At 36.8% G+C, this 12,445-nt stretch overlaps 2 protein-coding genes across 2 annotated transcripts; one reads left to right on the forward strand and one right to left on the reverse strand.

The window, feature by feature from the left end:
- The first annotated feature begins 764 nt into the window (after window positions 1-764).
- On the forward strand, window positions 765-1,709 carry LOC114098510 (olfactory receptor 51I2-like). The gene has a single exon (XM_027942760.2). It carries the CDS (start codon window positions 765-767, stop codon window positions 1,707-1,709), a length of 945 nt encoding a protein of 314 aa, XP_027798561.2.
- A 4,202-nt stretch (window positions 1,710-5,911) lies between these two features.
- On the reverse strand, window positions 5,912-6,868 carry LOC114098450 (olfactory receptor 52D1-like). Its single transcript, XM_027942697.2, has one exon. It carries the CDS (start codon window positions 6,866-6,868, stop codon window positions 5,912-5,914), a length of 957 nt encoding a protein of 318 aa, XP_027798498.2.
- Window positions 6,869-12,445: the final 5,577 nt, after the last annotated feature.

Below are 12,445 nucleotides of genomic sequence, written 5' to 3' on the forward strand. Positions count from 1 at the left end.
GATATCTTGTGCCTGAAGTGTGGAAGGAAATGAAGAAAGGTGCCAACAGAGGCACTTTGGGATCAATATTTTCATCAACTGTTATCTTGTTTAATGCAGTGGGCCAAGGAAAAGGAGGAGGCAAAGTAATATAGGGATTTTAAGTCTCAGTCTTGGGCATAATGATGATATCATTATCAGAGGAAAAACAGATGAAAAGTAAATCTGTGTGGTAGAGAAGTAAATACGAATTCCATAGTTTCAAGAAACACAGTGGATTTGATTCTGAAATTAATTGGTAAAAAATTACTTTCAGTGAATTAAATTCCTTCAGGGAGAAAAGCAATGCTGAATGGATTGAAGAATGAAGTAGAAGGAAGAAACATGGAAGTCCAGCACATCTTGATGAACAACTCCAAGGATATCCATTTTTCTGGGCATTTATCTTTCATCTGGATGAGCAGATGGAGGAAATTAGTAACTATGGAGTTAGGGAACTGGGAATCATAGAGAGATAGTGAAGGCTCAAGACCATAAAAAAAGATTGGGAAGAGGCAAAGGTTGTGGTCTAATGAGTAAGTGGTTTACTCTGGAATGGGCATAAGAATTGAGGAAGTAGTGACAAGGAGAGTTTTGTCTCTTGAAAAAATGTTACCCATGAATTGAACAGAGATTTATAGCTTTAATGTGAGGAAGAGTGCTAGACACAGGTATAAAGGAATATAAACTGTACGTTTGTCTTTTTTTGCGGGCCAGGGGCCCTACCATCTAGGCAGCAGTGCAGCATGGGAGGAGACACCCACAACAGCTCAGGGTTGCCTCCTTTCACCTTGACAGGGCTCCCAGGGCTGGAGGCCTCCCAGCACTGGATGATTTTGCTCCTTGGACTCCTCTACACTGTCTCAATCATGGGCAATAGCCTGATCCTTTTCATTATCAAGGAGGAGCAGAGCTTGCATCAGCCTATGTACTATTTCCTGTCCCTGCTCTCAGTTAATGACCTGGGTGTGTCTTTCTCCACGCTGCCCACAGTACTGGCCACATTTTGCTTCCACATAAGAGAAATCAGTTTCAATTCCTGCATGACCCAAATGTTCTTTATTCATTTTTTCTCTTTCATCGAGTCTGGGATCCTGCTGGTCATGAGCTTCGACCGCTATGTGGCCATCTGTCACCCCCTGCGCTATGCTACAGTGCTCACTGATGCCCGTGTGGTGCAGATGGGCATGTCTGCTATTATTCGCAGTTTCTGCATGATTTTCCCTCTGCCTTTGCTTCTGTTGAGGCTGCCCTTCTGCAAGGCCAACGTGCTCTCCCATGCCTACTGCCTGCATCCAGATCTGATCCGCCTGCCCTGTGGTGACGTCACCATCAATAATATCTTTAGTCTAGTCATTGTCATCTCTACATTTGGCCTGGATTCTGCACTCGTATTCATCTCCTATGTGCTCATACTGCGTTCTGTGCTTGCCATTGCCTCCAGGGAGGAACGACTGAAGACGCTCAACACGTGTGTGTCACACATGTGTGCTGTGCTCATCTTCTATGTGCCCAAGGTTGGCGTGTCCATGGCTGCTCGCTATGGGAGGCATGCCCCACCCTATATACATACACTCATGTCCCTTATTTATCTATTTGTGCCTCCGATGCTCAACCCTGTCATCTATTCCATCAAAACCAAAGAGATTTGGCGAAGGCTTTGCAAAATTCTTCTGAGAAGGAAGTTTTGAGCAAGAGACATGCTGAAAACCCAGGTCCTGAGGATGTTTCCCGTTATATCCACAAATTGAAGCTTACAAAACTTGCTTTGATAAGGAATTTTAAATATGCCTCTGTCATGTATGTTACTGTTGGGATTCCTGTCATGAGATGTTTGATGACAGCCTGGCAGTCATTCATAAGTAAGCCAAAAGCATTTCATGGTAAAGTGGGCCAGAATTTATTGAAAAATTTTGTTCGGCTTACTTCTTTTAATACAGGAAATTAGTGTCAGTTTGGAAACAATTTGTAATGCAGAAAGGATTTTCAAAATTAAAGATTATGTTCAAGAGATGTTATAAGATGACACACATAGAATCATGATGTATGCCAGTATTTATTTATTTATTTATTTAATATACCATATACTATTTACGTGAAGTAAATGTAATTGCAATGATAAAGATTTTAAATAATATTAAAATTTGGCAAAGGTTATATTATGATTTAAATTGTATGTCTTTGTGTATTCAGCAACAAGAAAATAATACAGTAGAATTACTATAGTACATTGTGTAAAATCCAATATGTTCTCCCAAAATTCATGGTCTTATAAGACTATGGGGGTATAACTTTATGACAAAAAAGATAAAATTAAATAAATAAAATATTCAATTTAAGACACTATGAAAAAATAAACACTTTGAAAATGATTGAAAATACTTAAAGTTACAAATTAATATGAAAGGAAAAGAGAAAACAATTTAAAAAGCCTAATTTTTTAACAAGGTTGTAAAACTGATGAACATCTGGAAGATGAAATCAAATGAATATAAAACATCACACATATTAACAGTATGGAGGTATTTGTAAATTATGGAGGAAAGATCTAGGAATAATTTAAATCTTGACTAAATTGATATTTTGGGAAAAATAATAAAATGTAAACATATGAAGAATTAAATGATGATTGAGGAAGAAATAATTAATTATAAAACAATTATTCTGCCTCTTACATCTAAAACATTATAATACAAGATCTTTTCCTTATTCTTCCAACAAAATTTTAAGAAATTTTACAACTTGTAGTATATTAAATGATAAACAATATTGCAAAGCTATACAACCTTGTAAATATAGGCCTGATAAGTTACATGGAAAAAAAATATATCAGCAAAAAATACTATAGACTAAACACACTGATGACAATATATGTATAAAGAGTAGAAGTTGTGAAGTCATTGAAACAACATGGAAAAAAGAATGATGCACATATATTTTAGAATAAAAAATTATTTTCTGAAATGTTGCAATATGAAACTTATCAAGTAAGAACTGTGATAATAAATTTGTAATCACCTATAAATTTTTAAACACATGAAGTGAAAAATGATACATTTTAGCTTAAAATCATTTTATTTTCTGTAGATTTTCTTAATGTTCAATACCATACAATTTCTGGCTAAAATAAGAGAAAAACAATTTTTCCTTTTTTTTTTTTTTTTTTTGGTCTGAGGGATTAAATCCAGGGTCTTTAACCATGAAGTCACATCCCCAGACATTTTTATTTTTTTTTTAATTTTGAGATAGAGTTTCACCAAGTTGCTTATAGCTTTGGTAAATCACTGAGGGTGGCTTTGAACCTGGGATCATCTTGCCTCAGCCTCCTGGGTGGTTGGGGTAACAGGTGTGCATCACCTTATCTCGCAATTTATCCATATGATTGAGCATCTTTATATACCTGATTTTTAAATAAATCAGTAATCAATATTATAGAACTTGAACAAGAAATGAGCTATTTCTTCTATTCTTTTATATGTATCTGCACATTAAATCCTGACAACCCTAATTAGACTTTGATGTATTCAATCTTTGCCTGTCAATCACCATTATTTCTTTATTTTATTTTATTTTATTTATTCTATTTTTACATATGACAGCAGAATGCAATTCAAATCATATTACACAAATATAGCACAATTTTTCATGTCTCTGATTGTACATAGAGTCCCACCATTAGTGTTTACATACATGTATTTAAGGTAATGATGTCTGTCTCATTCTATCATCTTTCCTATCCTATGCCCCCTCCCTTCCCCTCCCTCACCTTTGCCCTATCTAAAGTTCGTCTATTCCTCCCACACTGCCCCCTCCATTCCCATTATGAATCAGCATCTTCATATCAGAGAAAATATTTTGAATTTATTTTTGGGGGATTGGCTTACTTCACTTACCATTATATTCTCCAACTCCATCCATTTACCTGAAAATTCCATGATTTTATTCTCTTTTATTGCTGAGTAATATTCCAATGTGTATATATACCACATTTTCTTTATCCATTAATCTACTGAAGGGCATCTAGGTTGGTTCCACAATTTAGCTATTGTGAATTGTGCTGCTATAAACATTGATGTGGTTGCATCACTGTAGTATGCTTTCTCTTCTGAATTCCTCTGTGCCAAGTCATGACTGGCCCTGGCCCAGGACAGCTCTTTGTGCAAGGATTTGCCTCTATACCTGGACTTGGAGCTCCCTGCAGCCAGAGCTGACACTTTTCTTCTGGTATCACCTTGTGGACATGGTAATAATTTTTCCTTCACTTGCTTTCCTGGGTAAAATGTCTCTCCCTTAGTTCATCACAGGTTTATGGCTGTGCCTCCAGCTGAATAGTCTCAATATAATGTAAATGAATAGGAACGAAATCACTAAATGTCTACAATATGCCAAGCACCTACGCTAGACTTATTTTCACTCCTCATCACTGTGGCATGAAACAGATGCCGTTTTTTTTTTGTTAATTCAACAAAGAATATGACACACACCAATATGATCCATAACACTTTTTCAACAATATTGATAGACTAAGTTTTAATTATGTGTATGTCACAGATGCAATGCTGCTGTGTTGAGGTTTTGAAATGATAACAAATTAGCAAATAGAGAAATGCTACAGATGAAGTCATGTAGATATAATGAAATAGAGTATGCTTTTGTATATTTAAGGATTATTCACCAAGTACTTCTCCACTCTGTATTGAGTGCTTGCTTTGTTTCAGATTCTATAATGAACACTTTACTGGGGCTGGAGACAGTTAGGTCTGATGTTTAATTCATGGTAAACTAGGAAGCTGAGATTGAAGTTCATGGTCATGTGGATCCATATTTCATATGATTATCCATGATAAAGTGCAAGAAAAAGTATGAGATATTATCCATATAAAAGGAATGACCTTAGACTATTAGTTCCTCTGAATTACAGGCTGTTAATTTAAAATGCAAAGAACAGTTGGCAGGAGTATGAATGTTTTAGCACCAAGAGTGATGAAGAACTGAAGGAATATTAAAAAGAAGAACTTGGATTCAGAGCCAGCTTCCCTGCATCTGAAAAATGGGATGACTTCATGGCTAAAAAGAAAGGGACCTCAAAATGAAAGATGGGAGGAGGAATGGGGATGAGAGAAAGAATGAAGAAATTGTGGTTCCATTAAGCACTGGTCATATCTTAAGACTGTTCATGAATGATAGAGTTGCTATGTCACATAGTTATCACAATAACCCTGTGGAGTGAGACAATAGAAGAAAGGTCTCAGAAAAGTTTTACAGTTTGATCAATAATGTCAAAAAGGATTCATAACTTAAGTTTTCAAAATTTAATAACTCAATGTATTCCTCACCACAACCTTAAGAGTTTGATGTCATTATTATCCTTCCTTAAAAATTGTCCAAACTCAGGCATAGAAACATTTAGCAACATGCTAGAGTCACAAGTTTAGTAAGAAGATGAGCAAAAATTCAAATCCAGGAACTCTGGATTTGTGCCCTTAACTGCTACCCTATGTGTTGGAGTTCAGTTACAAATTCACTCTAAACACCTTTTTCACTTTTTTTTTTTTTTGGCTTTTAGATTCATAAGAAATTATTCCTATTATGAAACTATCTTATTTTAGAAGCAGAAACTTATTTGCTCCTTAGTATGTCATAGCCACTTTTGAGAAAATAGTGACAATATTATCATCTTTATGGGCTATTCAGAATTTTTCAAGGAGCTGTGGAAACATAATATGTTCAATGTGATAACCAGTCTCCCATTTCATCAGGTCAGTCCACTTCCTTCCAGAATTTCCAACCACATTAACCCAGTCTTGTCATATCACAGATCTCCATTCATGTAAATGCATCTAGCAAGCAATCTTACCCATTTATTATTCTTATCTCCAAGGTCTACTAGAATTCATGTTGAGATCTTCCCCAAGAGAAACAGTCTTAGAAGTCGACTCCGAATCTCCTTGGTTCTAGCTCCATAGATAATGGGATTGAGTACAGGAGGCACCAGCACATAGAGATTCGCCAGAAAGATGTGCACATGCTTGGGAACTCGGTTGTGACCAAAGCGGTGGGTGAGGAAGGAGAAGAAGGCAGGGATGTAGAAAACGAGGATGACACCAAGGTGGGAGCCACAGGTACTCAGAGCCTTGCGTCTGGCATCTTGAGATGGCAAACAAAAGACAGCATGGAGGATAAAGCCATAGGAGATGGCAATGAGGATGGAATCCAGACCCACAGCCAGAAGGGCCACAGTCAGCCCATAGACAATATTGACAGTGATGTTGGCACAGGCCAGCCGAGCGATGCCCATATGCTCACAGTATGTGTGAGCCATGACATGGTGGCCACAGTAGGGCAGTCGCCTCAGCAGGTAAATGAAAGGGGAGACAATAGCTACACTCCGGAATACACCAACAATGCTAATTCTGCCTATGACAATATGGTTGAGAATGGTTGTGTATCTCAGTGGGTTGCAAATAGCCACATATCGATCAAAGGCCATGGCCAGGAGAACTGAGGATTCCAGAGCATAGATAGAATGGACACAAAACATCTGGGCCAGGCATCCAGTAAAGGAAATCTCACCTGCATGGATCCACAAAATGGCAAGTGTTTTGGGCACTGTGGTGGAGCTGAGAGCCAGGTCAGTGAGTGAGAGAAGACAAAGGAAGAGGTACATGGGTGTATGTAGGCCACTGTATGTCACAACGACAAGGATGATGGCAGCATTGCCAAGCAATGCTACCAGGTACAAGGCACAGAATGGAATTGCAATCCAGATATGGGCAAACTCCAGCCCTGGGATTCCTGTTAGGAAGAGAGTGTCTGGGAGACTATTATCACTGATGTTGGAGGCTGACATCCTTCTTGGCAACTCAAGGGTTCCTTCCAAGGGTTGATGGTATGTCTACCCTGGAACAACAGGCATGTGGTTGATTCACATGAAAAGGTGATCTATCTATGAAACAATCTATTTAGATTAAGAAAATTATTTACTTCCATTAACTAGTTAAAGCAACTGAAAAACCCTATCACATATAATCCATATTCCCCTCCCCCTTATGATTATTCTTGCTTACAACATTATATTTTGAGTCCTATAGCTGCAGCACCAGGATAAGTTTTTATTCATTTGCTCAATTTGGTACTTTCTATCATATCCTGCAAATAATACACTGGTGTTTTGTCTATACATACTTCAGAGTATTTCTTCTTCTTCCTCTTCCTCCTCCTCTTTCTACCTTCTTCTCCTCCTCCTCCTCTTCTTCTTCTTTCTTCCTTCTCCTCCTCCTCCCCCCATCCCCTTTTCCTCCTTCTCCTCTTCTTCTTCACCTGATGCCATTTCAGATATCTGGGGATATTTTTTTCTTTGCATTCTCCATCCATGGTTTTGAACTTGAAGACTAGTTTCTCTGACTCTTTCATTCTTTCTTTTTCTAATCTAATTCTTAATCATCTTTTTGTTTGTACTTCACAAAATCCTAGGGGTAAGGCTATCCTTATGTAATTATAACCTCTACCTTGCCCACAACGCTGTTTTTATGCAAATGCTTTGATCAGCATGCACTAAAGAATCAATTTTGGTAATTCTTAGTAACATGCCACTGATTTTTTGGTTTAGAGTTGTTCTGCTTTATTCACTTAATTCCCATGTTGGTAAAACATTTACCCAATCTTAAGCCAAGTAAATTATTTTTTCTATGTTACTTAAAGTTCCCAGAAAATCCTAGGCAACCAAGATATATACACCCATCTCATGATTGAATGTCAACAGAGCACATCTGTTGGCACTATGCAAGAGTACTGAATTTTATCAGACATGCTAAGTATGGAGACAGCACTCTGATACTATGCAAAACCAGGTCATGTTCCTGGAAGTCCACCAGTATATGCCAATTGCTGATAGAGTCAGGTATAGGGAGAAAGTGGAGTGTCCTGATGTTGCCAACAGTAAAGACATCCAAGAAGAGTAAATTTTTTTTGTTGTTGTTGTAGAGGGATAGCTAATATTATATACATTCTTCTTTAGTTATATATTATATACTTAAACATAACTTTTATTAATGTCTGGAAATTTGAAGCTCTATTCTTTTTCTGACATAAGATTATCAAATAATCATGATAAAATCTCTTATCTGTATATTTAGTTTTATAAAGAGCAATGACTCTGGAATCCCAGTCTAAGCTCACCTACTTCTTCACTATTTGGCATTGGATAAATCCTACTACATTTTAAGATGCTGGATTTTATTTTTAAATTGAAATTAAAAACACTTAGCCTACTTATCTCACACAAAATTTGTGGTTGAAAGTTGGAACACTAAAACCTATTTCTTCCCCCATTTTATTAACTCTTTGTCCCATAGCAGAATACTGGGTTGGAACAGAATATATTAATTACATACCTCATCAAAGGGAAATACGAGTTCTGAGAAGTGAAGCAATGGAATCCAGATTACAAATCTTATTACTGCAGAACCAGTGTCCTGATTCTAACATTGGTGTTTGCACCTCACTTAACTATTCATTTATATGGCCAGCAGTTGAATTCTCTTATTCTTATACTTGCAAGGCACTTTGTATCATATCAGTACCTAATTTTGGAATCACTTTATTCATTAAGTTGGCTCCAAAGTGGCCGATAAAATTAGAGAGGCCCTCTTACTGGCATAGATACTTTCTCTGATGACCCCAACTCTTGAGTGGTGGAAAGTGGAGGGCTTAAGTTACTACAAATTCTCTTTCCAGTTTATTTCTGTCTCCAAAGATACATTTCATATGGTTGTTGTTGGGAGGCTGCTATACTGTGAGAATTTGTGGAAGGTGGTTTCGAAAAGTTCAGGTGCAAACAAGTTTGTCTTTTAGGGAAGAGTGGGGAAAAACAAACAAACAAACATTGAGCTGGAATCCCACTCTGGGGCATTCTCTTTAAATTTTCTCACCCATTTCTGTCTGGGTCATTATGATGTCTGAGTTTTTGAGTTTTCCCTCTTGGATTTACCCAGATATAAATACATTAATTCTAAGATCTTTCCTTTTTGGACCCTAATTTCAAGAACATACCTTTGGTTATACATGATGTGGAGATTCACTGTGGTGCATTCATATATGTACATAAGAAAATTATGTCAGATTCATTTGGCTGTCTTTCCTATTCCTGTTCTCCTCTCCATCGTGTACAACCATGAGAGTGGGATCCTAATTATAATAAAATGCACTCCATGTTTGTATAAATATGTCAAAATATACTCTATTTTGATGTATAGCTAAAAGGAACAAATAATAATAATAATAATAATAATAATAATAATAATAATAATAGTAATAATAATAATAAACATACCTGTATGCATGATGTGCATTCACTGGTTACATGGGCTTAGGTTGGAGCTCTGTGATGGGTTATTGTGTGTGAGTGTGAGGGGTGTGGGAGTGTGTGGTGGAACAGCAGTTTGTTCAGATGAAGTGTACAGTGGTTTGTTTAGGGGTGAAAAGCTGTGTCCTTGTGCAGGTTGGGTGGGTGTGATCTAGGGGATAGATGAGGTCTGAGTGTGTAATCCGGTCCTTCCTCAATTCTGTAGGCTCTGAACACTCAATTCTGTAGGCTCTGAAAGTATCTTTAGTTTTTCTCTGAGTTCCCAACTTCTTTGTTCCTGGTGCAAGCTAAGTGTGCTTATTTATTGACTGTTGGTCACATGAAAAACCCATATAGCCTGCTCTAGGGATTTGATCCATGGTGCTCATTTTTAGGAATAAAGAAGAAAATATAGAGAAAGAAATAAGTAAGGAGAATTTCCACAGGGAAAAGTGAAAATAAACACCTGACAATTTTTATTTTAATTTTTTTTCTCTCTCTCTTTTAAAACTTTGTCTCCTCTCTCAATCTGTTTTCTTTAACATATGTTTCTGAATTCCCATATAGTACAGATTCTGCTATTCTATGCACATATGGCATCAAGAATGTTTTATGAAAAATAGGTGGAGAGGAATGGCCCTGGACAATTATGTTCTGTTCTCCCATTATCCTTCATTTCAGAAAATACATTTTTAAATTACTAAGATTTTTAAGAACATAGCAGAAGAACATTGAACAAACCCATGGCCTTTCTGAGCATGGGCTCCTATACTGCTGTAGGTTTCATGCACATGGAAGAAGCCATTAGAGAGACCAACCTCCACCCTGTGGCCAGATTCCCTCATATCATTGACATGGCATTAACAAGAGCAACAGAACACTTTAAATTTCATCGGTTGTTAAGCTTAAAACTAATATGTAGGGAGGATAATTTCTTAACAAGTTTCTAGTTTTTCCTTCCATCAGTTTTTGTATCCAAAAAGTCAATATTAGTAGAATATTAACTAATCAATAATTTTAATTAATTAGTTAATTAAGATTATTAATTAAGAAAGATTAATTAATAATATTAATTTAATTTTTGAAAGTAAGCTTTCAAAAGAGAACCCTTTTTTATGTAGATAACCTAGCAGAGAGTGGAAAGTGTTTGCCATGCAGGGAACATTGTCGTATAGCAGAGCTGGTAACTGCTAGAATTAGCTTCTGCCCTAAGAGAAGAGTTTCTGCTTTTCAGAACCTTAAAATTAGGGTGTTCACAGAGGTAGATTTTTAAGGAATTTTCAAATAGATCTCACAGAGCTGGTGTTGGTATATCTGGGGGATCTTATGAGCTAGTTCAAAGAAAGGGCAAAACAAAAGAAAAACATACCAAGCTGCTTCTATTAGAATTAACTGCTGATGCCCAGAATAAAATTGTTGCAGGAGTAACAATGACAACAACAGAAACCCAAGAGGAAAAGTAAATCCTGAACTACCTCTAATGCTTCCTATTAGCAGAGCCTAACAATGTATTTGATTTTAGAACTTCTGAATACTACCAAAATACTCTGATCTCAAATCACACATTACTAACATAAAGATGCATAGCACATGCTCTGGGCAGGTATTCTGTGATTTAATGAATAATTACAGCAGCTTGTTCTTGGTCAGAATTAGGAATAGCAATCATCGCTTTCCTTCTTGCCTAGGAGAGGAGATGCACCCAACAATACTCAGGAATATAAAACTGAATTTGCTTTTTCAGATGAAAGAAATTTTCTATCAGGAATCACATGTGAATAGACAATGAACATGTTCACAAGTTGGTCTCCATGCAGGGACACACTTCAGGCTGTAGAACATGCACTCCTCCTTCTAAGCCTTGAGGAAGACAGTAGATGTGTCAGCCCAAAAGTTAACAGGACAGAAGAAATAGATGTGTTAAAACTAATTCCTGAAACACTATGCATGTTTCAGCCATTGTTCAGATATTGAAGAAAAGCCAATGTCAGTTTTGAAAAATTCATCAGGAAGATTTACATTGTTAAAAATCATTCTGCTAACACAGTGGCTGAGTGCTTCAGCACATGGTACAGGTACCAATTAGGAGTCTGTTTTGGTGATTTTTTGATGGTATCTTTGACCAAAGTTATAGAACTTGTGAGAAAACGAGCTATTTCAGCTACTGCTGTATCTACAATTGAACCCTAACGCCTAGCCACTCTACGCTGACTTTGATGCATTCTGTCTTTGCATTGATGTAGGTATCACCACGATTACATAGCATTTGTAGATGCAGACATTTTTTTTTGTAAAAACACTAATGTATCTTGATATTATTAAACATTTATTTTGAAAATTAACAGAAATGTTACTAGAAGTTCTTTGGTAGTGAGATTTCGGGAGATGTATTTTCTACTTGACTTTATTTTCTAGTTTTGTATAATATATTCACATTTTGTTTAAGGTAACATGAGACAGAAGGAGGGGGATGGGGGAGGAAGGTAAAGGGTCTGAGACTGAAAAATGCAGGCAACTGAGAATGGTCTAGGAGCTCTAAGGAGTTAAGTATCACAGGAGGATCTGTGTATTCTCCTGGTGCCTCTCTACTCTTCTCAAGGGCCAAGCACCTCCTGTTCCTAGTTGAGTGATTCTCTTTCAGGTGTGTCCATGGGTTGTGGAGGGACCAGCCAGTACCCATGGGAGCTCCAAGAGCCTCCTCCCCTGGCCCTCAGGGGCTGAGTACACATTGGAAACACATCACATTTCAGTGCTCACATCCCACTTCACCTAAAGGCAGTGCTTGTGAAATGTTTCCCCTGAAATCAAAGGATAAAAATCACATAATTTGTTTGAAACAAAGTAACAGAATATTTTATCTATGGCATGTCAGTATTACTAATCTCATATGATCTATTCATTAACTAGACAAATGATTTGAAATTTCTAGGCTAATTTTACAACTTCAACAGGATATTCATACAAATAATTATAACTTTTTAACCACTTTATTGAGGTGTAATTGACATACACAAAGCTAAACTTGCTTAATGTATAAAACTTAATGAGTTTGAAAACAATTATACAACCATGAAAACATCACAA

The sequence above is a fragment of the Marmota flaviventris genome, chromosome 9, assembly GCF_047511675.1.
Source record: "Marmota flaviventris isolate mMarFla1 chromosome 9, mMarFla1.hap1, whole genome shotgun sequence".
Classification (NCBI taxonomy): Eukaryota; Metazoa; Chordata; class Mammalia; order Rodentia; family Sciuridae; genus Marmota; species Marmota flaviventris.